The sequence below is a fragment of the Triticum urartu genome, chromosome 6A, assembly GCF_056163025.1.
Source record: "Triticum urartu cultivar PI428250 chromosome 6A, HENAU_Tu73, whole genome shotgun sequence".
Taxonomy (NCBI): Eukaryota; Viridiplantae; Streptophyta; class Magnoliopsida; order Poales; family Poaceae; genus Triticum; species Triticum urartu.
This window is the reverse complement of record NC_141878.1, coordinates 18,060,810-18,076,985: the sequence shown is the minus strand read 5'-3', so window position 1 is coordinate 18,076,985 and position 16,176 is coordinate 18,060,810. Positions and strand designations below refer to the sequence as shown.

Sequence of the window (16,176 nt, the reverse complement as noted above, 5' to 3'; positions counted from 1 at the left end):
GGCCGTCGGCAACGTTATCGCCTAACGGCGGCCGCCGTCAAGTCTGCCCAACGACTTGTCTCCACGTGGCACCCTATGCCGACGGCCTAGCCGTCGGCTTAGTCGAAAAGTGTGCCGACGGCTAGACCGTCGGCATAGATGTGCCACGTGCCGACCGGCTGCTGCTCGTGGGCCAGGGCTATGCCGACGGCCCGGCCGTCGGCATAGTCGGAGATTAAGCCGACGGCCAGGCCGTCGGCATAGTCCTTCAAACAGAGATCCCAGTTGCTGACACGTGGGCACCTATGCCGACGGCCAGGCCGTCGGCTTAATTTCAAACTATGCCGACGGCCTAGCCGTCGGCATAGGTGCCCACGTGTCAGCAACTGGGAGCTCACGCTGGCCCTATGCCGACGGCCTAGCCGTCGGCATAGTTTGCTTTTAATTTTTTTTTCTTTTTTCTGTTTGTTTTCAAATCAGTTCAATTCAGATAACATCACATATATAACAGCACATATCAGCAGCACATATCAGCACATATCAACGAACGTAAGCATAAGCATCATGACAACAATAGATCATCATCACACAAGCATAAGCATCATCACACAAGTCAGCTAAATGATCATCAGCACACACAAGTCATCTCAAGCATCATCATCACATCTCAAGCATCATCGAGCACCGCGGAGGTCGTCACCGCCAAGACGGCCAAAGTCCAGGTCATCAGTGCTAGCGGCAGCGCTACCGCCTCCGCCTCCGTGGATCGGAGTGGTCGGGCTCCGTGACTCCGGAGTGCTGCGAAGACCACCGCCAACGGTAGATCCACCTGTTCCCTGCATGTTGAAAAGACATATGCACGGGATCTATGACTGTGTTGAAAGGCATGACATGCTTTGGGTGAATAGATTGGGGATGAACTAACCGGCGAGGGGCCAGCGTTCTATGCCACAAACTCCTCAAAGCTCATCAGCACTGGTTGTGCTGGAGGGCATTGTGCTGTAGGGAACTGAGGACACCTGCCGGCCGCCATATCCTGAAAAGCCTGCTGCATCTGGCTATCCCTCTGCACTTGGTGTTCATAAAGCCTCTGATGCCACGCCATGGTCTCCTGGCGTGTGTACTCCATGTAGGCCTACGGTATGACATGATGGAACTCATAAAACTACTAAATGCGGAAAATGAAGTGAGAAATGAAGATAAGAGGGAAAATACTTACAGATTGTTGCTCTTGAAAGAGGGACTGTGTACTAGTCACTGGCTGGCTCGTGCGCTGGCTCAGGCTCGGGTCGATCCGACGAAGCTGTGTGTAGGAGATACTAGGAGTGATCACAGCATCGAGAACCGCATCCCGACCGTGCTCCTTGGGCCCCATCCTCACCACCGCCATGTCGTCCAGAGGCGCCACAATGGGGTCAGGTGTGTCAGGATGTAACTCCAGATACGCTTCGGAGTAGGCCTTCTTCCTCCCTGCGGTCTTCTTGCCGTAGTACTTGGGCTCGCCAGGCTTGGGGTCCTTCCGCGTATGGGCGATCTCCCACGCCTGCATGTGTGAGAGCGGCCGCTTCAGTTTCTCCTCCTGCACCACCAAACAGAGGTTAGTCATACATAAGAAAGTGATGGTAAATAGAAGAAGAAGAATGTTTAATGGGGTTAGTCATACATTAACTGCCTTGTGGAGATAGTGGTTTCGGTTTCCCTGAGCATGTACTCCCTCCGTCCCTCGGTTAGCCTTATTTTGGGTTCTCATAGCCGCCCAGGCTCCAGCCTCATCACACCAAAGATCCACCAATGCCGCCCAGGACTCGTCTTTTCCATAACACCAATTTGGACACACCTACATAATAAAAGCATAATGGCATGTAGGTGTGTCCAAATTGGTGTTATGGAAGCATAAAGCATAAAGCATAATGTACCACAAGGTAATGAAAGCATAATAAAAAATCTTTTATACTTACCGCCAAGAACTCGGGCCTCTCCAAGGTAATGCCCATCCTCTGCGCTTCTTCCTTGGTCATCTTCACACCAAGATAGTCGTGGTAGTATGTGGAGATGGCCACATAGCGCACCTCGTACTGCATCTGGCGGGCCTTCTTCTTGCATTGGCGCAGCACGATCTGGTCCGCTCTAGCCCTGTGCTCCGGAAGAACTCGATAGAATTTCTACAATCATGCATGAAACAAGAATGGGAGAAGCCATGAGTTAAATCATTCATGAAACTAGAATGGACTTGTGCTTCTGAAGAGAACTCACCCAGAAAGTAGTGATCACGGCCTTGGCATGGGTCTCATGGTCTGCGTGGCGGGCCGCTTCCCAGTGGTCCCAGCTCGTGGCCAAAACCCGACGGTCCGGCTGCCTGACTGGATCAGGACAGTACAACCCCGGCCAATATAACTTTAGCAAGACGGTGATGAGGCCGTTGGGAATACGGACCCCTTTAGAATATATCCAGTTGCTGCAAAAGAATGAACTATTAGCATGTGACAAGAAAAATAAATAACAACCGGAATAAGCATGTGACAAGCAACATAATGAACCACTTACTCTTTTCCCGTGGGCTCAATGAGCCACTTCTGCTCCTCAGTAGCAGGAACCTGCTTTGGTAGCTTTGCGTTGCCACGCAGCCACCCCTTCGTGTCAACCCCCTTCCCGTCACCACCATCATCCCCGCCACCACCCTCCTCCTCGCCCGCCTCCCCCTTCCCAACCTCCTCCCCAACCTCCTCCTCCTCCTCCTCCTCGCCTGCCTCCTCCTCCTCCTCCTCCTCCTCGCCTGCCTCACTAGAGGAGGGTACCTCACTAGAGGAGGGCCTCGAAGACAACACCCCTAAGTCGGTGAGGGTGCGCTCTTTCTGGCCGCGACCCCCTGTAGTGGCTCTCCCCCCAGCACCTCGTCCTCTAGAGGCTCTCCCCCCGCCCCCTCCTCCTCTAGGGGCACCTCTCCCTCGACCTCCCTGTGAGGAGTCATCGTCAAGTAGCCGAGGGGGAGGATTACGTGCTCGACCACTCCGACTAGGCAGGCCGACGACCTTGCGTAGGAAACCCACGCCGTCGGCCTTCCCCTTGCCCATGTTCCACGAACCTGCATTGAAAAGAGAAAAAGCAATTAGTAAATTAATGAAATGAAGGAAAGGCATGATAATAAACACATTAATAAAAATGCATAAAAAGGCATATTCCTAAACTACAGAAAAAAATACTTGAAACGTACATCTGCTAGAACCCATATGAATCATCACTGTTGTAACCTCTTTCTCGGTCCGTCTCATCATCACTATCAATCATATCATCTTCGTTGTCCGACGGAGGTGGAGGCTCTTCCTCGTCGTCAGCGTTTTCGTTTAACTTTTCTAGCATAAGTATGTCATTTTCATTGACAATGGTCTCACCATCATTCCGTGCATCGTCGACGTTTGTGTCCACATCATCATCACCCAATGGTCTAGCGTCATCGTTTCTAACCACATCATCATCATCATCATCAGGTTGCTCTTGATAGAACACTCCCTCGTATGTCATGGGGTTAATGTTGTAGTAATCGTCTTCATTCGGGTCTGGTAGCTTACCATGTGGCGACACCTTGAACACAACTTCCCAACCCTTTAGATACACTTTCTGGCATGGGTAAGGCAGATAATATACTTGTGTAGCTTGGGTAGCCGCAATGAAGAGATCGGCTCCGGCATAGACGGTTGATGGTTTAACTTCGACCAAACCAATGGAAGGCGTATGTTTTACCCCCTCCTGCGGATCAAACCATCGGCATTTGAACATAGGCAGACTTAGGGTCTCACGGCCCTGGCGGAATTTAACCTCGTATATATTTTGTACCCTTCCGTAGTAGTCTACTGAATTTTGACCGGGGGTGTACACTCCAGTATTTATAGTTTTGGGATTGGGGCGGCTGTTTTGGTGCTCCTCTGTATGGAAGCGATACCCATTCACATCATACTTTTTACATGTCACGACGGCAGGGTCAAAACCCATGGAAACCCATCTCAATTCATCATCCATAGATATGTTCGGATCTTTTCCCTACAAGTATAATGGAAATTGTTGCGTGCATTAGTTCGGTTAACTAATAAATGTTGAAGTAGGTATTTAACAGGGGATTGTGGAAAATTACTTTCTCCATGAACCAAGCAACAAATTTTTTACGTCCAGGGTTTCCATGACGGAGAAGAGTAAGTGCCTCCGCCTCAGTAGGAGGATTCACTCCCGTCCATTCCTCTTGAACGAAATCACTAAAAAAAGATAAGTGGTGTTAGACTGGGACTAAGTGAACATGAAACATGATGATGTGGAAGACATAAAGGAATGGTGTAGTGGTATTACCTCATCCACACTTCCTCAACTTCCTTGATGTTGTGCAAGATATAGAACATGAGGTCCTCCCACTCTTGTCGTGGCATGTTATAAGAATTCGAGGCCCCAGCCCTCCCACCTTGCGCGTTGAATAGATCGAGCCTGGGTTGATACTTGGGCTCTTCTATATTGTATCGAGGCACCTTGTTATGCAGATGGGGAACATGGTCTGGATAGTATGATGTCCTGAGGTCTGACACCTCCTCTAGGATAACTGCCTCAGCTATGGAAGCTTCAATCTTAGCTTTGTTTCCACATTTCCGTCGGAGATGCTTGTTCTGCCTCTCAGGGCCGTACTGCCAGCGATTTTGCACAGGGCCCCCCAACAATACCTCGTTCACGAGGTGCAGAATGAGATGTGTCATCGGAGTAAAGAAGCCTGGCGGAAAGATCTTCTCTAGCTTGACTATCAACTCCGGTGCCTTCTTATGCAATTTTTCAATCACCTCTTTACTTACTTCTTTAGCACAGAGCGTGCGGAAGAAATGGCTAAGCTCGGCAAGCACTCGCCAGACATGCTCGGGGACATAGCCTCGAACCATCACCGGCATTATCCGCTCAATCCATACATGGTAGTCATGACTCTTCAGGCCGGTCACTTTGTCCGTTGAAAGATTGACTCCCTTACTTATATTCGATGCATAACCATCGGTGAACTTCAAAATTTGTTTCAGCCAGATAAGTACTTCTTTTTTTTCTGGCGGTTTAAGGACAAATTCAGCATCTGGCTTGAACCAGTTTTTACGACCGCCTGTGGGAGGCTTCATGTTCAGGCGTGGTCTATCACAAATTCTCTGTTGATCGGCTCTAGCTTTTACGTTATCCTTCGTCTTATCAGGAATGTTGAGGATCGTGTGGAAAAGTGACTCTGCCACATTCTTTTCGGTGTGCATCACATCAATATTGTAAGGAAGTTTGAGGTCCTTGAAATAGGGAAGCTGCGAGAAGGGGGTAATGTGCGTCCAGTTGTGCGTCTCACCATATCCCTCGAAGCCTTTGGCTTTGGCTTTGCCTTTGCCTTCGACTTTAGGCTTGAGAGCTTTTAGCTGAGCAAGAACATCTGCCCCCGAAAATGTTGGAATCTCGGTTACTTCATGAACAACCCGGCATTTCGTGAAGTTCTTCTTGTCTTCCCTGTCTGGATGGTCTGGAGGGAGGAACTGTCGATGCAGGTCAAAGGCTACATACTTGCCACCCTTACTCAGCCAAATCATTCGCAGAGCCTGCATGCACACTGGGCATGGCATCTTACCACTTGTACACCATCCGCAGAATAGAGCATAGCCGGGAAAGTCATGCATGCAATAGTGCAACCAAACTTTCATCAAGAAATTTCTCTGCAAATCCCGGTCGTATGTCAACCTCGGAAAGTACCAAGAATGGTGCAAAGCATCCACAAGCGGCTGCATAAACACACCCAATTGCTTCCCCGGGTAGTCAGGCCCCGGAATGATGAGCGACAAGAACATGGTCTTCCGTTGCATTAGGGCACCGGGAGGAAGATTGAGCGGAATTACAAACACAGGCCAGCAGCTGTATGGATTGGACGACATACCATATGGATTCAACCCATCACCTGATATGGCTATTCTGACATTCCCAGCCTCGGCTGCTTCCTCGGGGTATTCTTCATCGAATGACTTCCATGCTTCCCCTCCTGATGGATGTATGATTTTTTTTGGATTGTACCTTATACCTTCCTTGTGCCACTTCATCATTTTGGCAGACTCCTTCGTGATGAAAAGGCGCTGCAGTCTTTTTATAAAATCAAGATATCGAAGAACCTTAACGGGGATGGTTAGCTGCTTTTTCTCACCATCCTCACCGACCACCTCAATGTACCGAGACGAACCACACTTCCTACAGTACTTGTCATCCGCATACTCGTGCCTAAACAAAAGGCAATTCTTCGGGCAAACATTTATTTTCTCATAATCCATAGAGAGTGCCTTCATGATTTTCTTTGTATCGTACATGCTTTTCGGCAGTTCATGACCCTCAGGGAGGCTGTTAGCCCATACTCCCAGGAATGCTTCGAAGCCTTTCTGGCTACAGCCGTACTCAGCCTTGACTGCAATCAATTGTGAGATGGCATCCAGCTGAGATATTTTCGCACCCGCATAAAGAGGTTTCTTCGACGAGGCCAAGACCTCCAAGAAGGCCTCTGCGGTTGCCTCCGGCTCCTCCGGTTCATTCTCTGAAGGTGTCGCATTTGCCGTTTCTGCAACAATGACATCATCTAGCATGTCCCTGACCCCGTCGTCCTCATATCCATCGATGCGTTGTCGCATCACCTCCTCTCTACCACGGTCCTGCTCGGCTATGTTTATCGGCGGCATGTCAAAGTTTGGCATATATCCGTGCGTGCGAAGATGCTCACTCATGTCCGTCTGATTTCTACGGTGACGTCTGGCACATCTCGCACAGGGGCATGGTGGGATAATTCTCATTGGATGACGGAATATCTCCTTCAAATACACATCGGTTTTCGCGATCCACTCTGATGTTACTTGATTCCGACGGATAAAACCACTGTACATCCACTGATTATCTGCCATCCTCTGCTTTTTTGCAACCCACACAACATAATTAATGATTCACTTAAATTAATGGCATCAAATTTTCAGTTTCTACCGCGTTTAATCCACCTACATCTCTAATAGGTAAAGATGGGTCCTAATCCCACCCGAGGATGTGTAGATTGAGTACGTTCTCCATTCTACCCCGTTCCGAGAAAAAATTTCGGCAGCACCTCCCCGCCGTTCTCCAGATACACGTCTCGGCAAATAGCCGAGAGAATGTGCTCCGGAGAACAATGGGGAGGCGCCACTAAAATCCTGTCTCGGAACGGGGTAGAACATGGAGAACATACCCAATCTACACATCCTCGGGCTGTCCGTGGAAAACGCTGGACAATCCGAAGGAGCTGCGGTGATAAATATGCAATTGAATGCATATTTATCCATGCAACCCTTTCGGACGGGAGACGCCTAGGTTACGTCAGTTGACTTGAGAATGAAATCTAGTCACATGATTCGTAGCTCACCCTCGGCTGTAGAGGAAGTAGTCCAATAACAGAGGGACAATCGGGGACCAACAACTCTTACGATGATCACTCCACCGAGATGGAACACCACAGAACCTGCACCGTGACAAAAATTAAGAACATCACAATATCATCATTATCATCATCATCTATCATCATGTAACAATCATCGAAGCATAAAAAAATCATCATCATCTATCATCTCTTCCGCAAAAAAATGGATATCATCATCATGATCTAAAAATTAACAAGGCATAAAAAGCATCATCATCTATCATCATCAACATCATAATCTATCATCATCAACATCATGATTTATCATCTAATTTTTTTTGCATTTCTTGCATTTCTCACATTTCTAACTATCATCAAATCATCTATCATCTAACTATCATCATACATAATTCATCCATCCATCTAACCATCTATCATCATACATAATGCATCCATCCATCTATCATCTAACTAAATTAACAAAAAAATTGCTTCAGAGAGGGAGGGAAGGAGCTCACCATGGGGAAGGGCCGGCTCGGGGGAGGGCAGGCACTGAGGGAGAGACGGAGGGGAGCTCGGGCTCGGGCTAGGCCGGCCGGAGCAGCGGCAGAGGAGGGCCGGTGGAGCCTAGCCGCCGGACGGAGCGACAGTCCAGCGACGGTGAGGGCGGAGTGGGCTCAGGGAGGTCCGGTCGGACCGAGCTCGACGAGGGCGCGGCCGAGGGGTGGTCGGGGAGGAGTCGACGTGTCCCACTGCGGCAACGGAAGGGCGGCGGCGGCGCGGGCCGAGACGACGAGGCCTGGACGGAGCGCAAGTGGGGCGGCTACGGGGAGTGGCGAGCGAAGGGCGGCGGCGGCCCAGAGCGCGGGTGGGGCGGCGGTGGCGCAGGGCGAGGGAAGGGCGGCGGCGGCGACCGGAGCAAGGGAAGGGAAGGGCGGCGGCGGGCGGAGCAGTGGATCGGGCGGCGGCGCGGGTCTAGGATGGGGCAGAGGGGAGACGGGGAATGAGTGGTGGGGGCTAACCGCAACGGATAAGGCCATCCTATGCCGACGGCATAGCTGTCGGCATAGGTTTGGTCCCACCTGCCAGGGACAGAGCCGGCGAGCGGATAAGAGGCATATGCCGACGGCCTGGCCGTCGGCATAGGCACGCCCCTTTGCCACGTCATCGATCCGTGGACATGTGCGCTGCTATGCCGACGGCTTAGCCGTCGGCATATATACTTTGCATTTTTTAATTTTTTTGTTACGACATTTTTTTTATTTTTTTGTTACGACATGTGCTGCACCCCCCAACACCATTCCGGCCCAAACCACCCAAAGATACCCTCCGTGTCGGCCCGACGTGGCCGTTTCCCCCCTCCAAGTGCCGGCGGCGGCGCCATCCGTGAGAGGGGGGCACACCCCGGAGACGTGTGCCTCCTCTTCGGACATGCCACCACACCACCCCGCATGTATGAGGGCCTGGTGCAAGGCTCCGGTGGCATTGCTACCCCCCAGGTCCCCCGTCCCGCCTAACCCTGTAGCGTTTGACCACGGGATCTAGCCCTTTGACTTTGCACGGACGGGCTTTGACCAGCGGACCTCCCACCCGGTTGTGTTAGGTCAGCCCATAGGAACACTTTGGAGCAACATTCGGGCCAGACCCACAACAAGATCCCCTCCGTGTAGACCCGACGCGTCCGTTTCCCCCCTCCAGGTGCCGGCGGCGGCGCCGTCCGTGAAGGGGGGCACATCCCGGAGACGTGGTGCTGCCTCTTCGGACATGCCACCACACCACCCCACATGTATGAGGGCCCGGTGCGACGCTCCGGTGGCATTGCTACCCCCCAAGTGCCCCCGTCCCGCCTAACCCTGTAGCGTTTGACCACGCGATCTAGCCCTTTGACTTTGCACGGACGGGCTTTGACCAGTGGACCTCCCCACCCGGTTGTGTTAGGTCAGCCCATAGGTACACTTTGGAGCAACATCCGGGCCAGACCCACAACAAGATCCCCTCCATGTAGACCCGACGCGTCTGTTTCCCCCCTCCAGGTGCCGGCGGTGGCGCCGTCCGTGAGGGGGGGCACACCCCGGAGACGTGTGCCGCCTCTTCGGACATGCCACCACACCATCCCGCATGTATGAGGGCCTGGTGCGACGCTCCGGTGGCATTGCTACCCCCCAGGTCCCCCGTCCCGCCTAACCCTGTAGCGTTTGACCACGGGATATAGCCCTTTGACTTTGCACGGACGGGCTTTGACCAGTGGACCTCCCCACCCGGTTGTGTTAGGTCAGCCCATAGGAACACTTTGGAGCAACATCCGGGCCAGACCCACAACAAGATCCCCTCCGTGTAGATCCAACGCGTCCGTGAGGGGGGGGCACACCCCGGAGACGTGTGCCGCCTCTTCGGACATGCCACCACACCACCCCGCATGTATGAGGGGCCGGTGCGACGCTCCAGTTGCATTGCTACCCCCCAGGGCCCCGTCCCGCCTAACCCTGGAGCGGTTGACCACGAGATCTAGCCCTTTGACTTTCCACAGACGTGCTTTGACCAGTGGGCCTCTCCACCCGGTTGTGTCAGGTCAGCACAGAGGGACACCCGGGAGCAACATTCGGGGCCAAACCGACAGCTACATCCCCTCCGTGTAGACCCGATGCGTCCGTTTCCCCCCTCCAGGTGCCGGCGGCGGCGCCGTCCGTTAGGGGGACCACGCCCCGGAGATGTGTGCCGCCTCTTCGGACATGCCACAACACCACCCGGTTGTGGTAGGTCATCCGATATATATAAACACTTGGAGCAAAGTCCCCTTCGTATAGACCCGATGCAGCTGTTCCCCATTCCAGTTGCCGGCTGGCGGCTGCACCGTTCGTGAGGGGGGTCACACCGCTCTGTACAGAACCGAAAAATAATGTAGGTATGCTTATTAACACATACGGTATGTAAGTTAGTTAAATAATAATAATAAAGAAAACAGTGAAGAAAAAGAAAAAAAAACTATATGTATGCTTATTAACACATACTATATGCTTATTAACATACTATATGCTTATTAACACATACTATATGTATGCTTATTAACACATACTATATGCTTAATAATAATAATAATACTATATGGAAAAAAAGAAAAAAAAGAAAAAAAAACTATGCCGACGGCAGCCGTCGGCATAGCTGCGGCCAGGGCAGATGGACAGCGCCGCGGATCGATGACGTGTCGGATATACCGACGGCTGCCGTCGGCATAGGTCCTGGTCGGTGCGCTCCGGATCGGTGACGTGTCACCCGTATCTATGCCGACGGCCGCCCGTCACGGCCGTCGGCATAGATTTGACGTCGTTAGCCGACCGTGATGCCCGTTGTCGGCGGGCGCGCGTCTATGCCGACGGCCTATATATGCCGACGGCAGCTTTAGGCGTAGTCTTGGATAAGCCGACAGCTGTTGTGTGCCGACAGCTGCTGTCGGCGTAGACGTGGATAGCCCGACGGCCATTGTGCGCTGACGGCTAGGAGCTAGCTGTCGGCATATCTCTGACTAGGCCGACGGTTGCCGTCGGCATATATTTGGCTGTCGGCTTAGAGCCCTGTTCCGGTAGTGTCGGCCACGGCTGCTCACCGCCGACCCGGAACGCGTCTGGCTAATGGCGGCCTCCGCCGAGAGAATTGGTGTGCCCCGTGAATCTCGGATGTTCAGGCACGCACTGCATGCTGTTTCATTCCAGAGCGACGAGAAGATCACCGCCAAAGTGGGGTACTTGAAGAACACGTTCAGGTGGTCAGATGCTGAGGCGGGCATTGCCGTGTCTAATGCTCCTACGGTGCTGAGGAAGTCAAAGGAATCGCTGCGGCGCAGTTCCGAGTTCTTCTTCTCTGTGGTGGGGTTGGAACCAGCCTACATTGCTCAACGGCCGGTAATTATCAGTTACAGCCTAGAGGGCCGTCTCAGGCCCCGGTACTGCGTCGTAGAGTTTCTCAAGGAAAATGGACTGGTCAAGCGTGTTCCGAGTTGGCATACCATTTTCAATCTGATTGAGAAGGAATTCATGGAGAGGTACATATGCCCTCACATGGTAGCTGCACCGCACCTCGCTGAAGACTATGCTGCTGCCTGCAGAGGGGAAATGCCGACTAGTTTCAGATTTACATGAGCTAAGAACGCGGTACTGGACCTTGAAAATGCTTTGCTGTAACCCAGATTTCACTCTCTGTATTAAGCTGGTAATTCCTGATTTAGCATTCTTTGCCCGACTGAATGGTGGTTGTCTGGTATACTATGTCTGTTATATTCTGGAATAAGCAACATGCCTTTTGTCAAACCCTGTTCAGATATGCTATTTGCAGACTAGATTATTGTTCTGCAGTTTTTTCATGCTTTGGCTTTTGAAGCTTCATTGGGATTTAGGGCCACAATGGATAGAAGGTGCTATCTCGGCCATTTTCTTGTATGCTTCAGTTCAGACACTATCAATGTTTTTAGAACATTGGGATTGGTCTTAAGTAATTATGATGAATGTTTTCAGAACATTGGGACGTGACTTCTTATGACGAATCACTTTTTGGTTAGGGGATTTTCAGAGAAAAGATCTTCTATTGTTTTCAAATGATCAAGATATGGCAAACAGAGATGGGAAATATGCAACACATGTGGTGCCTTGTAATCTAAGCTGGGCTTTTGAGGTAATTATTCTTTATGTATCCTCCTTTACATTTTATTTATATGATGGTTGATTGATCTAACCATAATGACTCATTGGTGTGTTCAGTTTTCATTGGGCAAATTACCTTTGCCTACAAATAGTATATGCGTATGACATTCCTTCATCGGTTTCGCAAACATTAATTTCCCAGTAGCCTCTCATCGGTGCTTTAGCTTTATTTGTGCATATATGCTCGCAAGTTGCAGAAACCATCATGCCCCACAAATTGTTTCTATGCGATGCTAATTTCCATTGTCGCTCATTTTGGGAGCACTCAGCTGATTGATATTTTTCTTCATTAACATTTTAATCTCTGTTGTAAGAACTAGAGTTTCCATTGTTGATATTGTAGCTGAATTATACTTTTTACTGTTGCACACTTAATATACATTCTGGCTCACATCTGTGATATGAGTCACATGACTGATGATGTACCTGCTTTCCAGGTTTAAACCTACATACGCATTATACACTGATGCTAGCACAATGTCTAATTTGAAATTGTGTTGTTCAATCTGATGTTAGCACTTCACGGAGAGACATAGTAACACATTAATAGTGCCATTGCAGGTTTCTGTATGTAAACACGTATTGTTCTCCATTGCTGATGCGTCACCAACTGACAAACTGTTTAATTCAGTGCTGTAATTTGGCAAGATGCACAGTTACAATGGACAAGTTGTCGCAGCCTCCTTGTTTTCCAATCTCAGTACGTTTGTTAGTATTTTGATATGATAGCTTTAAGAGCAGTTGCCACAGTGACAGTGGTGAAGCTGGAAAATGATAAACATGCCAATATGCTACTCCTGAAATAATACATGAAAGGCGTGTGTGAGCATAAGGATGTGCTGAAGTATATATACCGGGAGTAGCAAAGTGACTGAGAGCTGCATCTGCAAACATACGACCCCGCCGCTGTGCATCCAAGCCACCTATCCGGTAGGAAGGAGTGAGAGGGGGCCAGTGTAGTGTTGTTGTATATCCTGAATATTATTTGCATGGCTTGTCCTTCTTGCCTCTGTGCCCTCTGGCACAAACAGAAGTTAAACAAGGGACCCTGCCAATTGTCAAATGAATTGGAGAAGTTTTCAAAAAGGCATTCATCATCTGTTGCCCTGTGAAAAATCAACTCATGACGGTATTGTCCAACGAGAACGACACAAGCTTGATCTTTAGAGGTCATGGCAAGATGGAAGTTCAGCCAATCATCCTCTGTCATTCTCTTGGTATTTGCAACATTCATTTCCTTAACTGGCATCTTTTCTGATGGCTATTTACTTTCTGGTCAGATTTGGCCGAACAAAATGCTTTTCCGCTGTCCACTGGGCATTGTTTCCGACTTGCTCCGTAATTGTTTGTAGACCTACTGGAATTGGTTGCTACTTTAGTAGAGCCCTGTAGCTGATATGCTCTGAATTGTCTATCTGTACAACTTTGGTCATATGGATTTTGAATGTAGAGAAGAATGTGTCGGCCTTCTTATGTTGCCCGGAGATCGACACGGGAAGGATTCTATTAACTGTTGCATAGCTGCACCTGATGGGTGTCCAAAAACTAATGTCATAATGCTGATGGGCATGGATTTGTTTTTGTTCCGTTTTTGTAAGATGGATAGCAAATGCCTGATGGGTGGAGATATTTGAGTTGTAACTACAAGGATCTGAAGTTCCACGAACATAAGAGACCGGCACACGCTAGTTCAAAAATTGGTTGTGCACTTTAATTGTATTTAAAATTTCAATTGTTTGAATCCTTCTCGTATTCATGCTTTGTAACCTCGGCCCATCGCCCATTGACGCACCCCTTGTGTCGCCCGCCAGGGAGAATATATCATGTGCGTCTGATCACTGTTGACATATTTTGAAATTTTGAGGTTCTTTCCGCAAAACAATACACGAGGTTGATGAACAAAAAAAGCCGTGATTTGTGATTGATTGATTGTACATGGAGTTGACAACGTTGGCGTCAAGACCTACACGCATTGTATGCAACCCTTCGTTAAGACAAGAAAATATAACTTTGTATGCCGGTAATGATAGTCACAACCACTTGACATATACAGTAAACATATAACTTTCTTACAATTATCAAAAGGACGGCAGATGACTCAATTTGATAGTCAGTTACGGGAAAAATCTGAAGTGCCCAGCCACCGTCTCATTACAACCGCTTGGGCCTCCTTTGATTTGGACGAATCTTGTAAGAATTTCATAAGATAGGATTTCTATAGGAAAAATTCTTCTAGAGCCCTTTGGTTTGTAGGAATGGAATCATAATCCTATGGAGGAATTCTTCCTATCCTCCACATTTCATAGGAAAATAAACATCAACCTAGATTCAATGAAAAAAAATCCTATGATGTGAATCAAAGGGCATCTTCTTTCCTATTCCTACTCATAGGATTTGAGATAATACATGTATTGCGGTGGAACTCATATTATTAATTTTCAGATAATACATGTATACATCGATTGTTGTATTTTTTAAAGCAAGTCAAGCATGTCTTACTACTAAAAATAAAACAAACAAGACATTAATACATGATTCGTAATGGGAGCGTTTAAACAAAGCGTGCATGCATGAGAATTAGCATAACGTGGTATCTCAATGCTGCTATTTTGCATGCATGGTAGTATGCAGACGATGTTGCGCGTGAATAGGTGTTTAAGGCACCACTTAGGCACCATTTTTGCCGGCGGCCTGCTGAGAGATGGCCCCGTACTTCATTGCATCAGCCTCAGATTTCGCGGCATCCTTCTTTGCTGCCTCTTCAGGTCTGGTGGCGGTTTCAGCCTTCTTGATGGACTTCTCGGCAGCAGCTATGCGAGCATCTGCCAAGGTACCGGCAACTTCTTTCCTGCTAGGGGAGGTAGAAGAACTTGTACCAGGCGCTTGCTGAGAAATGACACCATACTTTGATGCAGCAGCGGTAGACTTGGCTGCAGCTCGCTTGGCAGCCGCGGCCTCTTCAGGTGTGGTAGCGGTTTCAGCCTTCTTGGTGAACATCTTAGCAGCAGCAGTGGTGCCTTCTTTCCTATTGGGGGAGGTAGAAGAACTTGTACCAGCTGCTTTCTGAGAGATGGCACCATTCTTTAATGCATCGTCAACAGACTTTGCCGCGTCTCGCTTGGCAGCCACGGCCTTTGCAGGTGTCTTGGCGGTTTCGGCCTTCTTGATGGACTTCTCGGCGGCGATATAGTGTGCGGCGGCTAAAGTACCGGCTGCTTCTTTCCTGCCTAGGGAGGTAGAAGAACCTTTACCATTTGCCTGCTGAGAGATGGCATTGTACTTTAATGCAGCAGAAGCAGATTTTGCTCCATCTTGCTTGCCAACCGCGGCCTCTTCTGGTGTGGTGGCGCTTTCAGCCTTCTTGATGGACTTCTCAGCGGCAACAACACGTGTAGCTGCTAAGGTAGCGTCAACCCCTTTCCTGCTGGGGGTAGCCATCTTCAATGTGTTCTCCTCCGCAGCGCCATAGGTCTCGGCTGGCCTTGTGGCCGCCACCGCGACAATGGTGGTGAGAAATAACATGGCCATGACATTCTTTCCGTTGGCCATTAGTAATTTCTCAAGTGGTATCTTAGGCGCGCGGAGGATTTGAAATGGTGGAGACACATGATTCATAGAGGTGATAGGCTTTTATAGAGACAATGTGAGGTTAAGAAATCCCTCACATGAATGTGAGGTCATAAGCGGTCAACAAAGAATGTGAGGTCACTGGAGCCCCAGAAAGGTATGTGGTAACCCATTTGTGGAAGCTTGCATGCATGTATGCGTGTTTTGCGTTTTCTTTTCTGGTTTCTCTCTATGTATGGACTGTGGGAAGAAAAATAGATTTCTGAGCGCGAGCTCAGATGCTCTCGAAATCCAGGACTTTTACTCTTTTCGAGATTGTTGTAGGTACCATTACGTTACTTCAAACCCAGACCAGGATGTCCTTCTCGTCGTAATGGAATGGGAGCCCCTAGGGACGCGCGCGAACTCCGACGGACACCATGCACAAATGTAGGTGCATGCGTATCCGTGCGGTGCATTCATGTGGTGGCAAGTGAGGTGACATGAAACAACTTGCTACCATGGTGAGAAAGGTGTGACATGAGCAACGGCCAC

The 16,176-nt window shown here is 49.4% G+C and overlaps 2 protein-coding genes across 2 annotated transcripts; one reads left to right on the top strand and one right to left on the bottom strand.

Annotated features, from left to right (window-relative positions):
• Positions 1 to 11,010: 11,010 nt before the first annotated feature.
• Positions 11,011 to 11,517, top strand: LOC147963282 (uncharacterized). The gene has a single exon (XM_087529533.1). It carries the CDS (start codon positions 11,011 to 11,013, stop codon positions 11,515 to 11,517), a length of 507 nt encoding a protein of 168 aa, XP_087385659.1.
• Positions 11,518 to 14,484: 2,967 nt separating this feature from the next.
• On the bottom strand, positions 14,485 to 15,695 carry LOC125512325 (uncharacterized). The gene has a single exon (XM_048677413.2). It carries the CDS (start codon positions 15,688 to 15,690, stop codon positions 14,743 to 14,745), a length of 948 nt encoding a protein of 315 aa, XP_048533370.2. The 5' UTR covers positions 15,691 to 15,695; the 3' UTR covers positions 14,485 to 14,742.
• Positions 15,696 to 16,176: the final 481 nt, after the last annotated feature.